This window comes from Lepus europaeus, chromosome 4 (genome assembly GCF_033115175.1).
Source record: "Lepus europaeus isolate LE1 chromosome 4, mLepTim1.pri, whole genome shotgun sequence".
NCBI lineage: Eukaryota > Metazoa > Chordata > Mammalia > Lagomorpha > Leporidae > Lepus > Lepus europaeus.
The window spans coordinates 112,104,528-112,123,658 of NC_084830.1; the positions used below are offsets into that span (position 1 = coordinate 112,104,528).

A 19,131-nucleotide genomic window follows, 5' to 3' on the forward strand; every position below is an offset into this window, starting at 1 on the left:
TACATTGTACAAAAGAAAAACATCCCACTAAATTTGAAGATGCTAGAATCTTAGATACACACAGGATTTTTTTAGTGGTCCTTTTCTTAGAGTTTATTTGCTATTTGTGGGCCTTATGAGGATAAATACAGGATGAACCTTCCTGAAATTGATTATTGCTTTCATCAAACACAGTTCACAGCAAAAATTATAAGACAAGTTTAATCACCTGCAAGTGAGCTGAAAAACCATAAATTACCACATCAGATATCTTGAAGACCTAAAATACTTTGTCCTTGGGATTGCCTGAGAATAATCAAGCGACTGTGTCTGACATTGCTACCTTACCATTTATATGTAGCTGTGAGCTGATGCTGAGATTTCAGGTACCACGGTTAGTGCTGAACCATGTGGCTGGGGAGGAATTTTTTGTTTTTCCTTAAGACTGTCCATAATTACATTCTAGCTCCTTCTGTAACCAAAGGGTCATTTTTTAGATTTTCAAATTTTATTTTATTTTTTTTGCCACGGCTGCCACTGGTTTTGTTTAAATAGACTAATGAGGAATGTATTTTTGAAAGGATTGAATGAAGTTAAAAAGATTTTGAAATGTGTAAATATGCAACTAATTCAATCCTAGCATATTACTGGTTTTTTTTTTTTTTTTTTTTTGCTGTTTCTAAATATTCTTAATACATTGCAGTGCTAACCGTTCAAGAGTTTTCAAGGAAAACATTTCAGTTTTTATGTAATTTGTAAGATATACATAAACAATGTACATTTGAAATTATTTGGTTGTATGTATGAGCGTTGCTTGACCATCATACGAGGTCAGGCAGTGGTTGTCACAGATACTGAAGCCATTTTGAAATTTGCCACTTTTTTGAGTGGCGTCTTTTAGTTTACAGCATTTAGAAATAAAAGGTAACTTTATGGACCCACACTAATAGCCTACTTTACTTGTCTGAAATATAATTATGGCATTAGAGTATAAGTGATGATGAGATGGTTTTACAGTTTTGTATACATTATACATTTTTATTTTTTATTTGAACTACAGCTAAACTCCTGACTTTATTACTGAAGTTGAATGGTACTTGTCTTAATTCAGCCCAGTTTTTGACCAAATCATGCCTAGAAGATGTTTTAATGTCCCAATTTAGAGAATCCTTTAATTTGCGGTTAATTGTACTTACACATGCCATTTCAGCTTAAGTTGCCTTATTCTGTCTGTTGTATTATTCCTGTCCAGTCTAAGCTTTGTCGTGTCTTAATTCTTCTAACACTGAATCTGATGTAAAAATGTATGATGTGCTACAGATTTATTCATAATAAGCTAAGTTATCACTGTAACCTGTAAACATTTCTTGTAAATTTCCTAATTTATTTTTTCATTTATATATAATTATGTAAATTTTAAAAATATTTGTTGTGACTTGTTCTGTGAACATTCCCATACTCTTAATGCTTATTTGCATGAAAGAAACTTGGGTTTGCTTGTTTGGATTGCATAGCCATTAAGCCAACTTCAGTATCTCTGCCTTTCCTGTAGTTTAACTTTTTCTAATTTTGTTCCTATCTTAAATGTTAGAATCATGCTTTTTACTTCCTACTTTCCAAATAAATTCTCTAAGTTGTTTACTGTGTGTATCATTATTTCTTTTTTTTTTTTTTTTTTTTTTAAGATTTATTTATTTATTTGAAAGAGTTACACAGAGAGAAGGAGAGGCAGAGAGATACCTTCCATTGGCTGGTTCACTCCCCAGTTGGCCACAATGGCTGGAGCTGTGACGATCTGAAGCTAGGAGCTTCTTCTGGGTCTCCCATGTGGGTACAGGGGCCCAAGCACTTGGACCATCTTCTACTTTCCCAGGCCATAGCAGAGAGCTGGATTGGAAGTGGAGCAGCCGAGACTTAACTGATGCCCATATGCTATGCCGGCACTGCAGGCAATGGCTTTACCTGCTGTGCCACAGTGCCGGGTTCAGCCCCAGCTGATGTTTCTTGCAGAAATGGTTGAGAATGAGAATATGATGACTGTTATGTGAAATTGTATTTTGTTTAAAGGAGAAAATCCAATAAGCAGAAACTAAAATGAAAAAAAAAAAGATTTGGACTAAGGAAAAATGTCACAATGTGGAAATACTAGATTTGAAGTGTAGCTTAGTTCTGCAAACAGAAATACTGCAAGGAGCTGGAATTGAGCTACTAAAGAGCAAAAAGTTCCACCATGCAAGTGCTTTCTTCACAGCAAACATTACAAATGGAAAAGTATTGGATTTTATATATGGCACTTAAATAAGTTTTTAAGGCAGCATGTCATTTTTGGTTTACATTCCTCAATTGCTTCTGGGTTTTGGGGGTTTTTAATGTTTGGATTTTTCCCTAAAATAATATTAAGAAAACTGCTTCTTTGAATTTATGTTTAGGGAGCTGGCATTGAAACTTAGCAAGTAAAGCTGCCACCTGCAACACCAGCATCCCACGTTTGCAAAGGATTATGTACCAGCTGCCCCACTTATCCAGCTCCCTGTTAATGGCCTAGGAAAAGTAGCAGATCTTGTTTGGGTCACTGCCACCCATGTGGAAGACCCGGATAAAGCCTCTGGCTCCTGACTTCAACCTGGATCAGCCCTGGCCAATATGGGAAGTGAACCAGGGGATGGAACATCTCCCTGTGTCTCTCTAACTGATTTTTCAAATAAGTTGTGTGTGTGTATATTTAAAGTATATTTTTGCTATTGAAAATAGTTTTGAATGTTACTTTTCCTTTTTAGATCTATTTACTTATTTGAAAGAGTTACAGGGAATGGAAGAGAGAGAGCTGCCATCCGCTGGCCATCTGCTAGTTCACTCCCCAAATAGCCTCAATGGCCAGGGCTGGGGTAGGCCAAAACCAGTAACCAGGAGCTTCATGGGGTCTCCCACATGGGTGCAGGGGCCATCTTCCGCTGCTTTCCCAGGGACATTAGCAGGGACCTGAGTCTGAAGCGGAGCAGCCAGGACTGGAACCCACATGGGTTGCTGGCTCTGCAATGGCTAAACCTGTGCCACAGCACCAGCCCTTTTTCCCAGAGGTTAACTGTGCACCCTTAAAGTGCAGGTAACTGGACACTAGGCAAGCCTGTGCTCTCGCTCAGCCAGGGCTTTTAAAAAGAAGCCGGTAATGATACCAAAACCTGATAGCTGCGCTTTGGGAGCAAGTGGCACGTTGTGCTCATTTCTGTTTAGCAAGAATTTGGACTCTTTCCCCCAGGTTTGGTGGGTGAAAAAATACATTTTTGTCATGCAGTAAGTGATAAACATTGAAAGAGATCAATTATTTGAGCTTGGCAAAGGTAGGTGAATGCATGATATGTTGGTTTTTTTTTTTTCCTAAGATGTTTTAGTGGTTTTACAACTGTTTAATAACTTCAAAAATGATTTCAGTGAGTTTGCTAAGTTCCTGATTTGTCTCCTAGAGTTTGCCTGTAAAAGCACTCATATAAGAGATGTTCAGATCTGTTTAGTTGTCCTAGAGTTAGTTGTAAGAGTTCCTTAAATACTCTGTGTAGAAGTCCTTTGTTAGATGTATGTTTGGATGTTAGTGTGTGAAGTAGGGCTCATCTCCCAGAACTCATGCTTCAACTGTAATGACTCAGTAGTAAGGGTGCAGACCTAATCTAGTTACAGCGTCAGAGAGGCTGTTCTGCTGGGAGGTCTTTTTTTTTAGTTTTTATTAATATAAAGAGAACAGATCTCATGTATTTCATAGGTGCAGTTCTAGGAAGATAACCACATTTCTATTTCTCTCAATCCCCTTCCTTTCTTCGTTTTTCTAAAAGTTACAGAAACATAATTTCAATCTAGTCCAATAATCACAGGCTTTAATGCACCACTAATCATAATATCCAACAAGGAGACAGTAGAAAGCCAGTTCCACAGGAGTATAAACAAGGGCTAAAAACAATCAAATCATAAGATGTCAATTTTGTTTCTATACATTTTTTGTGTTCTGTATTAGCTACCATTTATCAAAGAAAACATGATATTTATCTTTTTGGGACTGCCTTATTTGACTAAGCGTGATGGTTTCCAGCCACATCCATTTTATTGCAAGAGTTAGGATTTCATTCAATTTTATGGATGAGTTGTATTTCATAGTATATAAATACAACATTTTTTAAAAGATTTATTTATTTGAAAGGCAGAGATCTTCCATCCGCTGGTTCACTCCCCAAATGGTGGCCACAACAACTGGGGCTGGGCCAGGCCACAGCCAGGATTCTAGAACTCCATCTGGGTCTCCCATGTAGGTGCAGGGACCCAAGGACGGACCAGCTTCTACTGTTTGCCCAGGCACATTAACAGAGAGCTGGATCAGGAATGGAGCATCTGGGACCCGAACTGGCACCCATGTGGGATGCCAGCACTGTAAGCAGCAGCTTTATCCACTATGCCACAACACTGACTCCCACATTTTTATCCAGTCATCACTGATGGACACCTGGGTTAATTCCATATCTTAAACTGTTGTGAATTGAGCTGCAATGAACATGGGGGTACAGATAACTTTAATATGCTAATTTCATTTCATTTGGGCAAATTCTCAGGAATGGAATGGGTGAGTCATGGTAAATATTTTCAGATCTCAAGAATCTCCATACTGTCTTCTGTAATGATTTCTACATTATTCCCACCAACAGTAGATTAGGGTACCTTTTTCCCCATACCCTTGCCAGCATTTATTTATTATTTTATTTGAACGGATGATAGCCGTTCAAACTGGGGTGAGGTGAAACATTGTGGTTTTGATTTGCGTTTCCCTGATGGGTAGTGAGCCTGAGCGTTTTTGTCGTGTGTCTATTGGCTGTTTGTATTTCATCCTTTGAAAAATGCCTGTTCAAGTCCTTTGCTTATTTCTTAACTGGATTGTTTGTTTTATAGTGGTTGAATTTCTTGAGCTCTTTATAGATTCTGGATATTAATCCTTTATCACTTGGAAAGCTTACAAATATTTTTTCCCATTCTGTCAGTTACCTCTTCACTTTGATGAGTATTTCCTTTGCTGTGCAAACTTCTTAGCTTGATATAATCCCGTTTATCCATTTTTGCTTTTATTGCCTGTGCTTCTGGGGTCTTATCCAAGAAGTCTTCCTATACCAATGTCTTACAATATTTTCCCAATGTTTTACTCTAGTTATTTTATGGTATCATGTGATAGATTTAGGTCTTAGATCCATTTTGAGTGGACTTTTGTGTAAGACGTAAGTTAGGGGTTTTGTTTCCACATGTGGAGATCCAGTTTTCCCAGCACCATTTGTTGAAGAGACTGTCCTTTTCCCAAGGAGTGATATTAGCTCCATTGGCAAAGGACAAAGTTGGTTGTAGATGAGTGGATTTAATTTCTGGGTTTCTATTCTGTTTTGTTGGTCTATGTGTCTATTTTTGTGCCAATACCAAGTTGTTTTTGATTATAACTGCCCTGTCTTGGGTTTTGAAATCTAGTATTATGGTGCCTCCAGCTTTGTTTTTGTTGTTTAAGATTGCTGTAGGTATTCAGGGTCTCCTGTGTTTCCTGGTGGGAGGTCTTTAGATTGCTGGGGGTGTACCCTCAGGGTAGTTCTCCTTTGAGTATTGATTTTTTTAGTTGAAGTTCTGCCTCACTGCTGGCTGCTTACTCTGCAGGCATGGCTGGCAGCCTCCAGTCATTCTCTGGGGCTGCCCAGTGCTGAACTGTGACTCCCAGACTGTAAGCTGAAATAAACCTTTATTTTTCCCAAGAAGCTTCTCTCAGGTGTTAAAATAACAAAAGTAAACCAACACATTTTGTAGCTTGACTTATTCTCATTTTGAAGAACAGAGATTTTTGGCTGAAGATAAGTTTCTCATTTTTTTTTTCTCTTTACTTTTTGTGTTCTGAGATGTGTGCCTACCAAAACTCATGAGTAGTTCCTCCTATTTTTTTTCCCAGGCTTCTTGTTGTTTTCCTTCTTATGTTTAGGTCCATGATCAGTTCATCTGTGTTTGGCAAGCAGGTTCTTTTTGCATGTGATACGTGGTTATTGTAGCATCATTTGTTAAAAGGCCATCCTTTGTGGCTGTGTGGGTGCAGGGTTTGGAGGGAGCCAGGGACTACAGAGAAGCAGAAGGAAGCTTGTGGGAGTGATGGATGTGAGTGTTACCCATATTGTGGTTTCACAGGTGTATACACAGTCAAAACTCATCACGTCATTTAAATATGTGCCATACAAAATTTTACCTCAGTAAAGTTTTTTTTTTTAAAAGACACAAAACAACCACTCACACTCAGGTCAACATACATGCAGTTCCCTTTCCTGACCCTGATTATCAAAACATATGATTTGGCCATTTCTGGGTAAGCAAGTAAATCTGTTGACATTCGGTCATTCCTGGAGCCTGCTTTTCTAATGCTACTGTAGTCTGAAACCTTCCCAGTCCTTTAAAGAAAGGATGGCTCTCTTGATTTTAAGGGACTATTAGTCTAAATGCAAACATCAGACTAGATGTGCCCTAGGATTTTTCACTGAGAACCAGTGACCAGCCAAGCTTGCGGAACGTGGGTTCCAAGAGTTAGCCAGAATCTCACAAGCTGCTGATTGAAACAGAAATTTTACTGGGAGGAAAAAAGCCCAAAGAAGTTGACTAGATTGTCCTTGATTGCACAGCAAGTTATTCACAGAATTAAAACTCGACCCTAGGTTCCCTCACCCTATCTCATTGCTGTTTTCTCTTTCTTTCCTATATTCTTTCCCTGTTGAACAAGTGGCATATGGCACCAGAATGTAATCCAAATAAATGAACAAGTAATTAGGTCATCACATCTACGCAAGATGTTTTTAACACAGAAAGGGGACAAAAAGCACATTTTAAAAAACAAAAATGCAAATATTTCTGTAAACACAGTAAATAGAAGCGGACTTGAATTTGCCAAGGAGAATCTCTTGATTTAAAGGGGAAATAATATCTATGTGCTTTTTATGTCAATAAACACTAACCAAAAGAATACGTAACTATAAAGACAAAAAGTAAATGACAACAAAATCCATCATCAGGAGTGGTCATTACCTAATTATAAAAAGCTCACTTAAGAAGACATAATTTTTAAAATACACGTGCAATTAATAATATAGAAAGTAAAGCCTTAATTGCAACTTTCTGACAGGAAACTGCCATCACAATGAGTGGTGTCAACATCTCTCAGTTATCAATAGGGACAAACAGCAAACAAAAAAATCAGAGATTTGACCACCAGGGAAGTTCCACCTGATGGATGTACATTGGGTTCTGAATCCAGCAAAACAAAAGGACACGCTCACCTCAGGCAGTCCTGGGAACATTTACAGAAATCAGTCCTGTTGAGACCATAAAGACTCAAGGAACTTAGAAAGTCCGACCACTCATGGAAGCACAGCACCATTAAGTGACGTGACAATGATGAGAGACTGCTGGAGCCTTTTTGTTGTGGTCTCCATTTTATTTATTTGAAAGAATGACAGAGGGAGGGACAGAGATCTTCCACCTGCTGCTTCACTCCCCAAATGGCCGTAACAGCTGGGGCTGGGCAGGCTGAAGCCAGGAGACTGGAACTCATTCTGAGTCTCCCATGGGTAGCAGGCACCTAAGCACTTGGGCCATGTTCCACTGTCTTCCCAGGAGCATTAGTAAGCAGCTTGATTGGAAGTGGACCAGCTGGGCCTGGAAGTGCTGCTCAGATATGAGATGCTGGCATGGTATGCAGCAGCTAAACCAGCTCAGCTGCAATGCTGGCCTTGCGGTCTCCTTCAACACAGAGACCTGGTCAGTGCTGATCCACTAAGCACCTTCTCTGGGTTTAGCCTCTTACTTCTGCCATCATAGGAAGTGATTGAAGACCTAAACTCTGACTGTTGAGCTTGTTGCTCTATCAGCCACCCTGATACTTGGACTGCTCAGCTCCCTCCCTGCAGACAGGTTCAGCAGGCAGTGCTCGGTCCAGGGCCCAGGGAAAAGGAGAACCAGTCACTGCCTTCAGGAACTACCTTCAACCATCTTCCTCTCGGGAGTCCCCAGCAGCATCTGTGTTGTCACAGAGGCCCCCGGTACCGGCAGGCACTGCGGGAATGCTCGGCCATTATCTTCCAGTTACAGAAAATACTGTCCTAAATCTGCCTTCCCAGTGGATGACAAGATGAGGTAAGATTTTAAACAGTGAATCTCCGCCCTGGCTGGATGTTGGAATCACTTAGGGTGACCTACGAAAACACCAAGGGCAGGCCTTCCGCTAGGATGTCCAGTTTTAATGTCATTGACTTGGAGAAGGGGCAGAGTTGTGCTCCAGAAGTCTCACATCTCCCACTTTCTAGCTACACCATGGTGATGGACCCATGTCACTGTCTTCAGCCTCCATCTCGTCTGTGGTGGGAGGGGTAACACCTCCCACGGGGTGCTGTGAGGATTCAGTGAGACAAGATGCAGGGATGCACCTGGCCCGTGGTACCTGGATAGTAAATGGTGTCTCCCAGAGCAGATGAATCAAGCGCTGTGGTTTCAGAAGAGGCTCACTTCCTGTGAGCTTCAGGGCCTGACGGGACTCCCTGGGGCGGGGTGGGGGGGGAACCAAACTTCCCTCCTTGGCAGAGGAATGCTGACATTTGGATGAGAGGCACTCAGGTATGGGTACTTGGGGCCCCTCCTCCGAGCCCCACACTTTAGAGCACTGTGCACTGGCCTTCCATATGCACTCTTTGACCTAGGAGGCAAGAAATCAGTTGGGATCAAGTGCCATGCACCACCCCCGCCCCCAAGAAAGCTGTATGCATGGCTTTTGCATCACATCAGGGACTTTAAACCCTGCCTGAACAGCCTGAGCATGCTTCCCGTCCTTCTCCATGCTGCACCTGGAGAGAGGAGACCCTGCTTCCACTTTGAAACTGTGGTCCCTGAATGTGGCTTAAAGGTGATCAGTTGAAGGGCATGGGAACACATCTTGGATTATCATTCTGGATGTCTACTGACATGGACATGAGGCCCTACAGGGTGTGGAACAGAACTAGAGCTGGTAAGAGGCAAGGGAGGCCAGGAGCCCAGGCCACACAAATGTCACAGGTAGCTCAGGCCCCAGTGTTCACTTGGCAGCAACCCATCAAACTAAATGTTCAAGTGCTTCCACCTTCTGGAATGTTTGTTCTATTAATTTAAAAATCATAATAGCAAATAAATGCTTAGCTTCATGCCTGGGACATAAGAAGTGCTTGATAAATATTAGTTTAGCCACATCCAAATGTACTCACTACTGCTCAAATATGCTCATACATCTTGCTTAATAGCAGGGTTGGGAGAGGAAACTGCCAATTTAATGGGATTTGGCTTCTTCTAGTTTCAAAGTCTCTTTTGGACAAAGATTCACTGTCAGGTTTTTCTTCCTGCCCTGTTTTTCTTCCATCCTAGGAGTCACCTGGCACGGGGTAGGCTGACAGCCATGGTGGCAATGGGCCTGTTGTTCATCCGGCCTGCTCCTGCTAACCTCATTGGGTGGGTGGCCCACATTTTCTGGTCTTCGAGCATCAACCTCCAGCCTTGCTGCACATGTGAGTAGAGGTGACTGTGACTGGGTACTGTCTGGTGCTTGGACTCAGTTCTCAACCACAGTGCTGCCAGGGATGCCAATTCTCTGAATACAAGGAGTCTTCCAAAGACCCACAGAAAACACATGTCACAAAAAACTATGCATGGGTTTCAAACATTTTTGAACCTTAAGAAACTTATCTTTTAGTCCCAGTTTCCCATTAGTTCTCTGACATACCTTTGTAAAGCAACAAGCTCTACCCAGCTCCCAGCTTGGAACAGTCTCCTTACAAACCTTGCTAAAATCTCCCCACTCCAGAGTGACCCCTGGCACTTATGTGAACTCTCGGTTTTCAGGTGCTTGTCATCTCCTGACATAGAGGAAAGGAGGAAGCAGGTGAAACAGACCACTTCCCATGTGCCCAGCTGTCTGCAGGAATGGTCACATTGCATGCTGCTCAGCATAATTCTCAACATCCAGGGAGACCAGCGTGTGAGTTCTAAATTCTCATCCAGCCCTCGTGTTAGGGGGACTGAATTATGTTCCCCCAAATCCATAAGTTGAAGCCCTAACTCCCAATGTGTTTGTATTGATAGATCGTTAAGGACATAATCAAGGTTAAAAGAGGTCAAAAGGGTGGGGCCCTAGGGTAAGAGAGGAGAAAGGAAGGGCCAACACAGTGTGAGTGAGCACTCCTCCCTACCCTCCCTGTCTGTGTGAGAGACAGACAGTAAGAACACAGGAAGAAGGTGTTCAATTAAGACCAGGAAGGGAATCCCTACACCTTGATCTTGAACTTCTGGCCTCCGGAATTGTGAGAAAATATGTGTCTGTTGTGGCTACCCAGTCTGTGGTATTTCTCTAGGACAGCTGGAGCAGAATTTGCACCTGGGGACGCAGTAGAAGGCCTGCTGGGAACCCAGGCAGACGATTGCTGGAGCATTTTTGGCTCTGAGCAGGGCTGGTGCCTGTGTCCCTGATACCTCCAGGGTTCCTGAGACTCACTGTCTCCTGGCACTACAGTCCCATCTTTTTCCCTATACCCCATCCTCCAAAACAGTTCCAGCATTCCCCCCATAGCCCCTGGGCCCTTCTTCCTACATCTCTCTTGGTTCTTACCATGCTATTCCTCTGGCCCAGGAACCCATCTGCAACTCTGAGAGTTTTTCTTTTTTATGAGGTTGTTTTCATGCCATTTCTGCATGGTACGCAGCTTCAGACATAGACTATAAATCATATGTGTGGCAGGGAGCAGCGGCTGGAGGAGAGCCCATGGCAAGGGAAGAGGTTGAGTTTCCCCTGCTCCATCCCCCACTGCAGGGGAGAATCACCCTGTGAGGAAGAACTAAAAGCTCCTTCTCAACGCTGAGCCAGCCCTAAGGAAGGGCTGGTCCTGTGCTAAAGTACTGCAGAGGCTTTCCTTCCTGGGTGCCCGGCTCCTGGAACCCTCCCCTAGTGAGAAGGTGCCTGTGCCAGGGGAGTCCGTCCCCAGCCACTGAGCTCCATCTCAGCCACTCATTAATTAGCCTAGACCAGAGAGAGGACTTTCCAAGGCAGCATAACCAGTACAGAACTCAGTGAAAAGAACAGAGTCAGACAGATGTTTGATTTCCAGCTGTGGGCCTTACTGCAGGATGTTAAGTCCTGTCACCCCCGCTGAATAGCCATTGTTCCATCTGTTAGATGGGAATAATGACCCTCACTTTGCAGGGTTGAAATGACAATTTCCATTATTGGTATAATTGCCTGGCTGGGGATGGAGATTTGGCCTAGAAATTAAGATGCCCACATCCCACATCACAGTGCCTGGGTGCAAGTTTTGGGTGGCTGGCTCCGGCCCTCGACTCCAGCTGCCTGCTAATGCTGACCCTGGGAAGCAGTGGTGATGGCTCAAGTAATCGGATTTTCTGTTGCAGTCCTGGCCATTTGGGCATTTTGGGAGTGAACCAGCAAACAGAAGCTCTCTGTATATAGCTCTGAAATAAGTAATCTTTTAAAAATGCATAGGTTGCGCTTTTAGAGACATGTACCTCATTCTCTTTCCGAATCAGTCTTGCCGAAAGACTCCCTGAATTACTCTGTGGGATGAGATGAGACTGGGTGGGTGAGAGATAGCTGTGTTTGTAAGCCTAATTTATCCTCTGCCCCCCACCCATGAATTACATCCCTGGAAAAGCAAACTAACCACAATCTTGGCCCAAGCACATCTTTAGGAAGGCAAAGCCACCCCCTAAATGGTGAATTAGTGGGTATTCATCCCTGGACCAACTGTCAATAATCTTAGCATGTGGCAATGTGGATTATTCAAATGACTAAATGGAAAGCTTTTCAAAGTCTGCTGCAATGAATTTGCCAGGCTTTGGAGTATTCTTGGCTTTTTTTTTTTTTTTTTTTTTTTTTTTTTTTTTTTTTTTTGACAGGCAGAGTGGATAGTGAGAGAGAGAGACAGAGAGAGAGGTCTTCCTTTTTGCCGTTGGTTCACCCTCTAATGGCTGCTGCGGCCGGCTCATCGCGCTGATCCGAAGGCAGGAACCAGGTGCTTCTCCTGGTCTCCCATGCGGGTGCAGGGCCCAAGCACTTGGGCCATCCTCCACTGCCTTCCTGGGCCACAGCAGAGAGCTGGCCTGGAAGAGGGCCAACCGGGATAGAATCCAGCGCCCCAACCGGGACTAGAACCCGGTGTGCCGGCGCCGCAAGGCGGAAGATTAGCCGGTTAAGCCACAGTGCTGGCAATATTCTTGGCTCTTAAGAGATCCTCAGTCTCCCACTCCCTTTGGGCTGGTATGAGAAGCCAGAACCTATGGTGCTGAGTTAGCATCTGAGGGTGTGTAGGAAAAGCGCTCCAGAACGAGATAGTTTCTGGGAAGCATTTTTCTGGACATTCTTCAGACACTTGGCCACGCCACTGTTGAGTATGTTATGCCCTGCCATGGGCACACTGCTAAGAGAGTCCACCTCCCACTCCCCACTTTGGTTTGCTATTGTGAAACCAGAGGAAGGGGCAGGCTGGTGAGGTGAGGCGGCAGAACACATACTCTGTGCCATGTGTGGGGAAGGGGACAAGAGCCTTGGTTGCCGAGGAAACAGCAGTGGATTAGGGCCCACAAGCCTGGCATTTCAGTTTGTCCTCCTTACTGGCTGTATGCACTGGGGCGCCTACCTCACCCCCCAGAAGCCCTGTTGCTTCACACAGTAATACGGAAATGGAAAGACCACCTGTGCACTGGTGTGGTGAGTAAATGCAGTGAGGGCCAAGGGGCCGAGCTGAGGAGTCAAGTACCTGGATAGGCGCTGTGGTTAAGACCTGGTGTTGGGTCAGACTGTGTTAGATCACATTCCTCCCTGCCATCTGCACCCAGCGCCCTTCCCTGGAGTCACGCTTGGTCAAGCCACTTGGCCAATGTCACCAGCAGCCCCCCGTGGGCTCTCTCCCTGGCCCTGTGATAGTGGAAGAAGGTGTACAGACCCGGCCCGGGGGAGGCAGGGGCTGTAGTGCTCAGAACAAGCACAGCTGGTGAAGGCCCTCGCTGGGCCCCTGCACAGGCTGCTGCAGGCCGCTCATCACTGCGGCCAAACCCCGCCAGGCCTTACAGATCCACCTGGGTACGCGTTCCTTGATGCCATTTAATAGAAAAACAACAAATCAAAACACACAACCAGGACACATACACATAAGAATGTTGAGGAGACACAGCCTTGGGGAGATGGCAGGAGAGACCCACTCGGGGCTCTATTTGCTGCTGCTCTTGGGAAGGGGCCGGTAGACCCCGACGACCACCGCATGGTCCCTCTCGTAGGGCTCTAGGGTCAGCTGCTCCTGTGGCTTCAGATTCTCCTGCTGCAACTTCCTCACCTCCGACGCGAACACGGCCTCGGCGGACGCGGTGGAGTCGATGCAGTTGGCCTTGATGGAAATGAGAAAGTGGCCCCCGTTGCGCAGGAAGGTATGTGCGTTCAGGGCCACGATGCGGGACTGGTCAGGCTGCGCCACGTCGGCGAAGATCACGTCCACCATCCCGATGAGCATGCGATACTTGAGCGGGTGCCGCGCGTCCTCAAGGACTGGGATGATGTTGGTTCGCTTCTTGGCCACGTTGACCAGATCGCGGCCAGCACGGTGAGAGAATTCGACCGCATAGACCAGGCCGTCTGGGCCGATGATGTCGGAGACGTGGGACACCGTGGTGCCCGAAGCGGCGCCCAGGTACAGCACTTTGGACTTGGGCTTGATGTGGATCTGATCCACGCCGCCCAGGATGGCGGCGGCCAGCTTGGAGCGGAAGGGGTTCCAGGTGCGGTACTCCTGCTTCACGCCGCCCTCGGTCACCGTGACGCGCCTCTCGCCGTACACAGAGAGGCCGGGCACCATGTTCAGCGTGACCAGCGCGTCCTCCGCCCCGCGGTAGATGAACACGCCTTCGTGCCGGTGCGGCTCCACGGACACCGCGTGCGCGCCCTTCTTGCGGCGGCTCTTGCTTTTGGCCACGCTGCGCCGCTGCCCGCCACCGCCGCGGTCCCTGCCGTCCCCCCCGCCGCGCCCCCGGCCCCGGCCCCGGCCGCCGCCGCCAAAGCCGCGCGTCCGCGCCCCGAATCCGCCTTTGCCCCCCGAGCCGCCGCCGCCGCCGCCGCCGCCGCCGTCGCCACTGCTGCTGCCCTTGGTCCCACCGCCGCGCCCCGCGCCCCAGCCGCCGCCCCAGCCCCCGCGGCCGCCCCCGCGCGAGCTCGCCGACTTCATCGCGCGCCCTGGGCGCACAGGTGGACGGTTGTAGGGGGCTGCCGCTAGCTCGGGGCGTCTGTCAGGAAGTGGCTCCGGTGGTCGTCCTGACTGGGGGAAGAAGGCTGGGGACAGCGGTTGGCGGCGGGGGCGGAGTGGGCGGCGGGTGGCACCAGGTCTACCGCAGTCCGCGCGTTCTGGAGCCGTTCTAGGACGCACACACGGGCGTGATTGCATCACACCCGCCTGGGCGACCCTGCAGCCCCGGAAGCCCCCTCCCACCCGGCGCGCAGACGCAGCCTGCGCCGTTGGGGCCCGTCCCTTCGCTCTTCCCCATCTTCCGACTTCTCGGGGACCCCTGGCGTTCCCCCCGGGGGGCCACGGGAACCGAGGCATATCGGTGGCAGGGAGGGAGAGACCAACGTAGCCCCCATCTGTGCGGTGGCGCTCGCTTGCTCTGTGGTCTCAGGAAGCTTACCTGACCTGGTCCGTATGCGGGCAAGCTTGCCCTGAGTCTCTTCATCCCCCTGCGGCTGGAAAGCTGCCGCAGGTCAGTTCGGAAGCTTCGCGGACACCCACCCCCAACCCGCGTTTGTGGACTAAGCGCTCTGGAAGCTTTCACTGCTTTTATTGTGTATTTCTTTTGGTCAACTTTTTTTATTTATTTTTTTTTGAGGGATAATTTACATACAAGAAAATGCACTCTTTTTTTTGGTTTTGTTTTTAAATACAGTCAGGGATGTTAGAGATTGTGCCTTCTGAAAGTTTGGTGGGCATGCAAATTGACAAGTTACCTACTCGAGGTACCTCTATTTTTACCTCGTTATGAAAGTTTCCTCTTAAAGAAATGATCCTTGCAAGAAATGGCGGTGATCAGATTAGAAGACCCTGAGTGGTGATGGTTGGGCCATCCTGGACTTGGTGGTGGAGGTGAGAGGAAGGGCCTAACCCAAGAGATACTCAGAAGATAGAACTCGCAGGACTTTCTGATAGGCTGTATGGGAAATCATAAGTAAGAAATATAAAGCCAGGGATTGCCGACGTTTAACTGCTCCCCCGTGCTGTGGTTAGTGCTCTTGCAAGCTGTGCTCTAGTTGCTGTCTACTTGGCTCTGGTCTGCTCCGCCAACTGTGCTAGATCTCAGAACCTGTGCCATTAATATTAATCAGCAAGAAAGTGTTGATTATTCAGTCAGGACCCCAAATCCTATTAACACATTTCAGAAGGAGTTTATTCTTGAATTCTAGTCTGTGCTTTAAAAACTACCAATCTGTAGCATGTTGAGCATTAGAAAGAAAAAAAGGAAGAAAGAAAAGAAAGAAAGAAAGGAAGGAAGGAGGGAAGGAAGGAAGGAAGGAAGGAAGGAAGGAAGGAAGGAAGGAAGGAAGAAGGAAAAACAGTGCAGCACCATGGACAGCAACAAAGGGCCTACAGGGCATGCAGTTTGGTCAGCACCAGGGACAGTGGCACCAATTGGGACACATTCAAGAAATAGGAAAGGCAGGGTAGGCAGTGTCAGCCACTGATGTGAAACTAAGTGCCTGCTCCAGAGAGACAAAAACGTGCCTTGGGATCAGGGCATAGGACAGGCAAATTTGCAAACTCACTTCTGACCAGAGGCATCCTTTTCCATGGTAGCATCTGAAGACACCCATAGAGACTTTTCTGTCTTTTGGCTTTGGCTCTGGGTACCCTCTGGCGTAGCCACTTGTTACAAGTTGTCTGTTGAGATACTGTCTGAGGGCATCTGTCAGTCAGCAAGACTTTCATTCCTTCTGAACACATTGCACTTATCCTGTGAATACCCCCTTAAAATGCTACAGGGCAGGGATTCATGCCAAATATGGGCATCATAAGTGGACTGAGATGTCAAAAAAAAAAAAACAAAAAACAAAAAAACAAACTTCCACTAAAGTTTTCATCTGGGGCCAGAGATACCAGTGGAGTCTGTTTCATTCCAAAGTTTTCTAGCAGTAGATTCCATCTGCTCAAGATGTTTCCCAATGGGAGAGTTGGCATAATGATCCATATCCCTGTAAGAGCCAATAAGAGCAACAAAATAGTCGTACTTTTGTTTATAGTTCACTTGGACATGAATTTTGTTCTATTTTTCTCATATACCATTCCAGCAAATCACCCAAGGCATGAGCATTCATAATTTAAATAAAACCAGCTGGAAGGCTGTATCATCCCATCCCCGTTCTCTCTGTCTCTTTTAAAAAATATTTTTGTCTTCATTTTATTTGAAAAGCAGACGTGCACATGAACACACATGCACACACACACACACGGAGAGAGAGAGAGAGAGAGAGATCCTCCATCTGTTGGTTCACTCCTCACATGCCCGCAACAACCAGGCTGGGTCAGGGATCTCTCACATGAGTGGCAAGGACTCCAGTCTTGAGCTATCATCTGCTGCCTCCCAGGATGTACATTAGCAGAAGATTAGAATCAGAGGAGCTGGGACTTGAAGCAGCATCTTAAACCCTGTGCCAAATGCCTGTTCCCATTCACTTAGTAAATCAGGCACCAACATCTTGTGGCTGTTACATGAGAAATAAAGGGGCTCCCATTGTTATCAGTGGGGAAGAGCAGGTGTGGAGAGCTCACGTCTGCCTAACTTTGGACACGACTTTGACACAATCATTTCTACTCATTCTTATCAACCAGATGAGACTTACTTGTCCTATCTAGCTGGAAGACAGCTGAGAAACATGGGTGGGATCACTGGTGAACAGAACATATTTTTGCCATTAGTACCACTGCATAATGTCAAGCTGGCTTACCTGGATCAGGGTACCCAACACAAACACCACTAAAAAAACTCACTGATCAATATACAAATATTTAAAGTTACTTATCTAAACAAAATATGTCTTCTTATTAACACATTACTTCAATTCTGGTTCATAATCGATTCCCAAGCACATATCCTGTGTAACATTACATAAAGTAGAAAAAGAGAACTTTCTCCCTCCTAGCCTTGGAGCCTTGGAGAACAGCTAAACATTTGGCTAACATTAGGCCATTGCCTCTGCTGGGAGCCCTTTGTCTTTGTGTGGCTGAGTCACTCCCTTCTCCCACAGTGGAATTAGTGGGTGGCCTTCAGTAAATGCTCAAAATCCTTAAGTGGACCACTTTTGCGAAGGGCTTATTTCTAGAAGCCTTAGAAATATTCTATAATTCTTCATTTTATAGAGTAAGAAGCTGAGAATCAGATGCTAGCTGGCTTGCCTGCAATACAAATACTACAATCCACAAAACCCTACAGATGATCTAAAATAGCCACAAAAATACAACAGTCTAATTGACTCCCCTTCAACTCATTACATTTTACATTTTACAAGCACTGCCTGTACTCATGCCATGAAATTTTTGGCCAATATGGACATGCAAAATAAACTAAAACAAGGCAAATGTTGTACCTCTCATAACCCCATATGCAGTGAAATTGCTAGGACCCAGTTGAATATGATGTGACCATTTTTCAACATAATTAATGCTGGCCACTTGGGGTTGACATCAGCCAAGAAAGGAAAGTCAAAGCTAGCTTGGCGGGGAGCGGGGAGGGGGCAGGCTTTGGCCTGGTGATGAAGCCTTCACTTGGGACATCTATATTCTATTTTATATTGGAGTGCCTCGGTTTGAGACCTGTTTCCAGTTCCTGATTATAGCTTCCTAGCAATGCAGACCCTAGGAGGTAGCAGTGATTGTCCAAGTAGTCATGTGGGAGACATGGATTGAATTCCTGTTTTCAGCCTGGCACAGTCCTTGCCATTGTGGGCACTTGGGGAGTGAACCAGCAGACGGGAGTACACGTTTCTCTCTCTCTTTCTCTCTCTCTCTCTACCCCCCTATTTTAAAAAAACTGACATTGTTCAAGGAGTAAAAACATAAAGGTGACCCTAGGTGATACTAGATGACCTCTAATTGACCCCTGTATGGTCTCAGTATTTTATCTATGGCCCTCTTTGTATTGTCCGTTGATTCCCACTGCTTCTGAACTTGGTGATCAGTAGGGAAACCCTGGGGGCTGGTGCTGTGGTGTAGCAGGTAAAGCAGCCACCTGCCGTGCCAGCATCCCATATAGGTGCCTGTTCAAGACCTGACTTCTCCATTTCCAATCCAGCTAATGTGCCTGGGAAAGCAGCCAAGGGTGGCCCAAGTGCTTGGGCCCTTGCACCCACGTGGGAGACCATAAAGAAGCTCCTGGCTCCTGGCTTCGGATTGGCCTAGTCCCCACCTTTGTGGCCATTGGGGAATGAACCAGTGGATGGAAGACCTCTCTCTGTCTCTCCCTCTTTCTCTGTAACTTTACCTTTCAAAATAAATAATCTTAAAAAAAATAAAAATAAGATAGGGAAATCCCAAACATAGCGAAACAGCTCATTTCTACTTGGGATCTTGTCATTTGACCCCAGTGAACTCCAAAGAACCCTCATTCTTTCCCCCAGTGGAGTCCGTCAACTCTCTAGGAACTTCATACTTTTGTTCCGTGAGACTCAGAAAACTTTCATAAACAATCTCATGATTCCTGTTAACCCTAAGCAACTCTGAATGCAACTTAGCTTAATTTATAAGCTAAGTTTATGGTTTTTATAATTTATAGCCTAATTTTACATCTGTCCTCTTTAGGAATTTCTAGGAAGATGGGGAGAAATCAAAGAGTTCCAGAAAGAAATAATTAGAATAAAGTTGACCCCAGTCTAGTCCCTTTGATGATTTCTGTTGCCTTTGGAAGTGCTCCCACATGTCAGATGGCCAAAAGTTGTTTTAGTGAAAATTTTAAAATACTCTGTAAACATTTTTATTTATTTATTTTTATTTTATTTATTTGTTTGGAAGGGTAACAGAGAGAAGCAGAGGTAGAGAGAGGGAATGAGGAGTGAAA

The 19,131-nt window shown here is 45.7% G+C and overlaps 1 protein-coding gene across 1 annotated transcript; it reads right to left on the reverse strand.

Moving 5' to 3' along the window:
- Nucleotides 1–13,256: 13,256 nt before the first annotated feature.
- FBLL1 (fibrillarin like 1) lies at nucleotides 13,257–14,261 on the reverse strand. The gene has a single exon (XM_062189659.1). It carries the CDS (start codon nucleotides 14,259–14,261, stop codon nucleotides 13,257–13,259), a length of 1,005 nt encoding a protein of 334 aa, XP_062045643.1.
- Nucleotides 14,262–19,131: the final 4,870 nt, after the last annotated feature.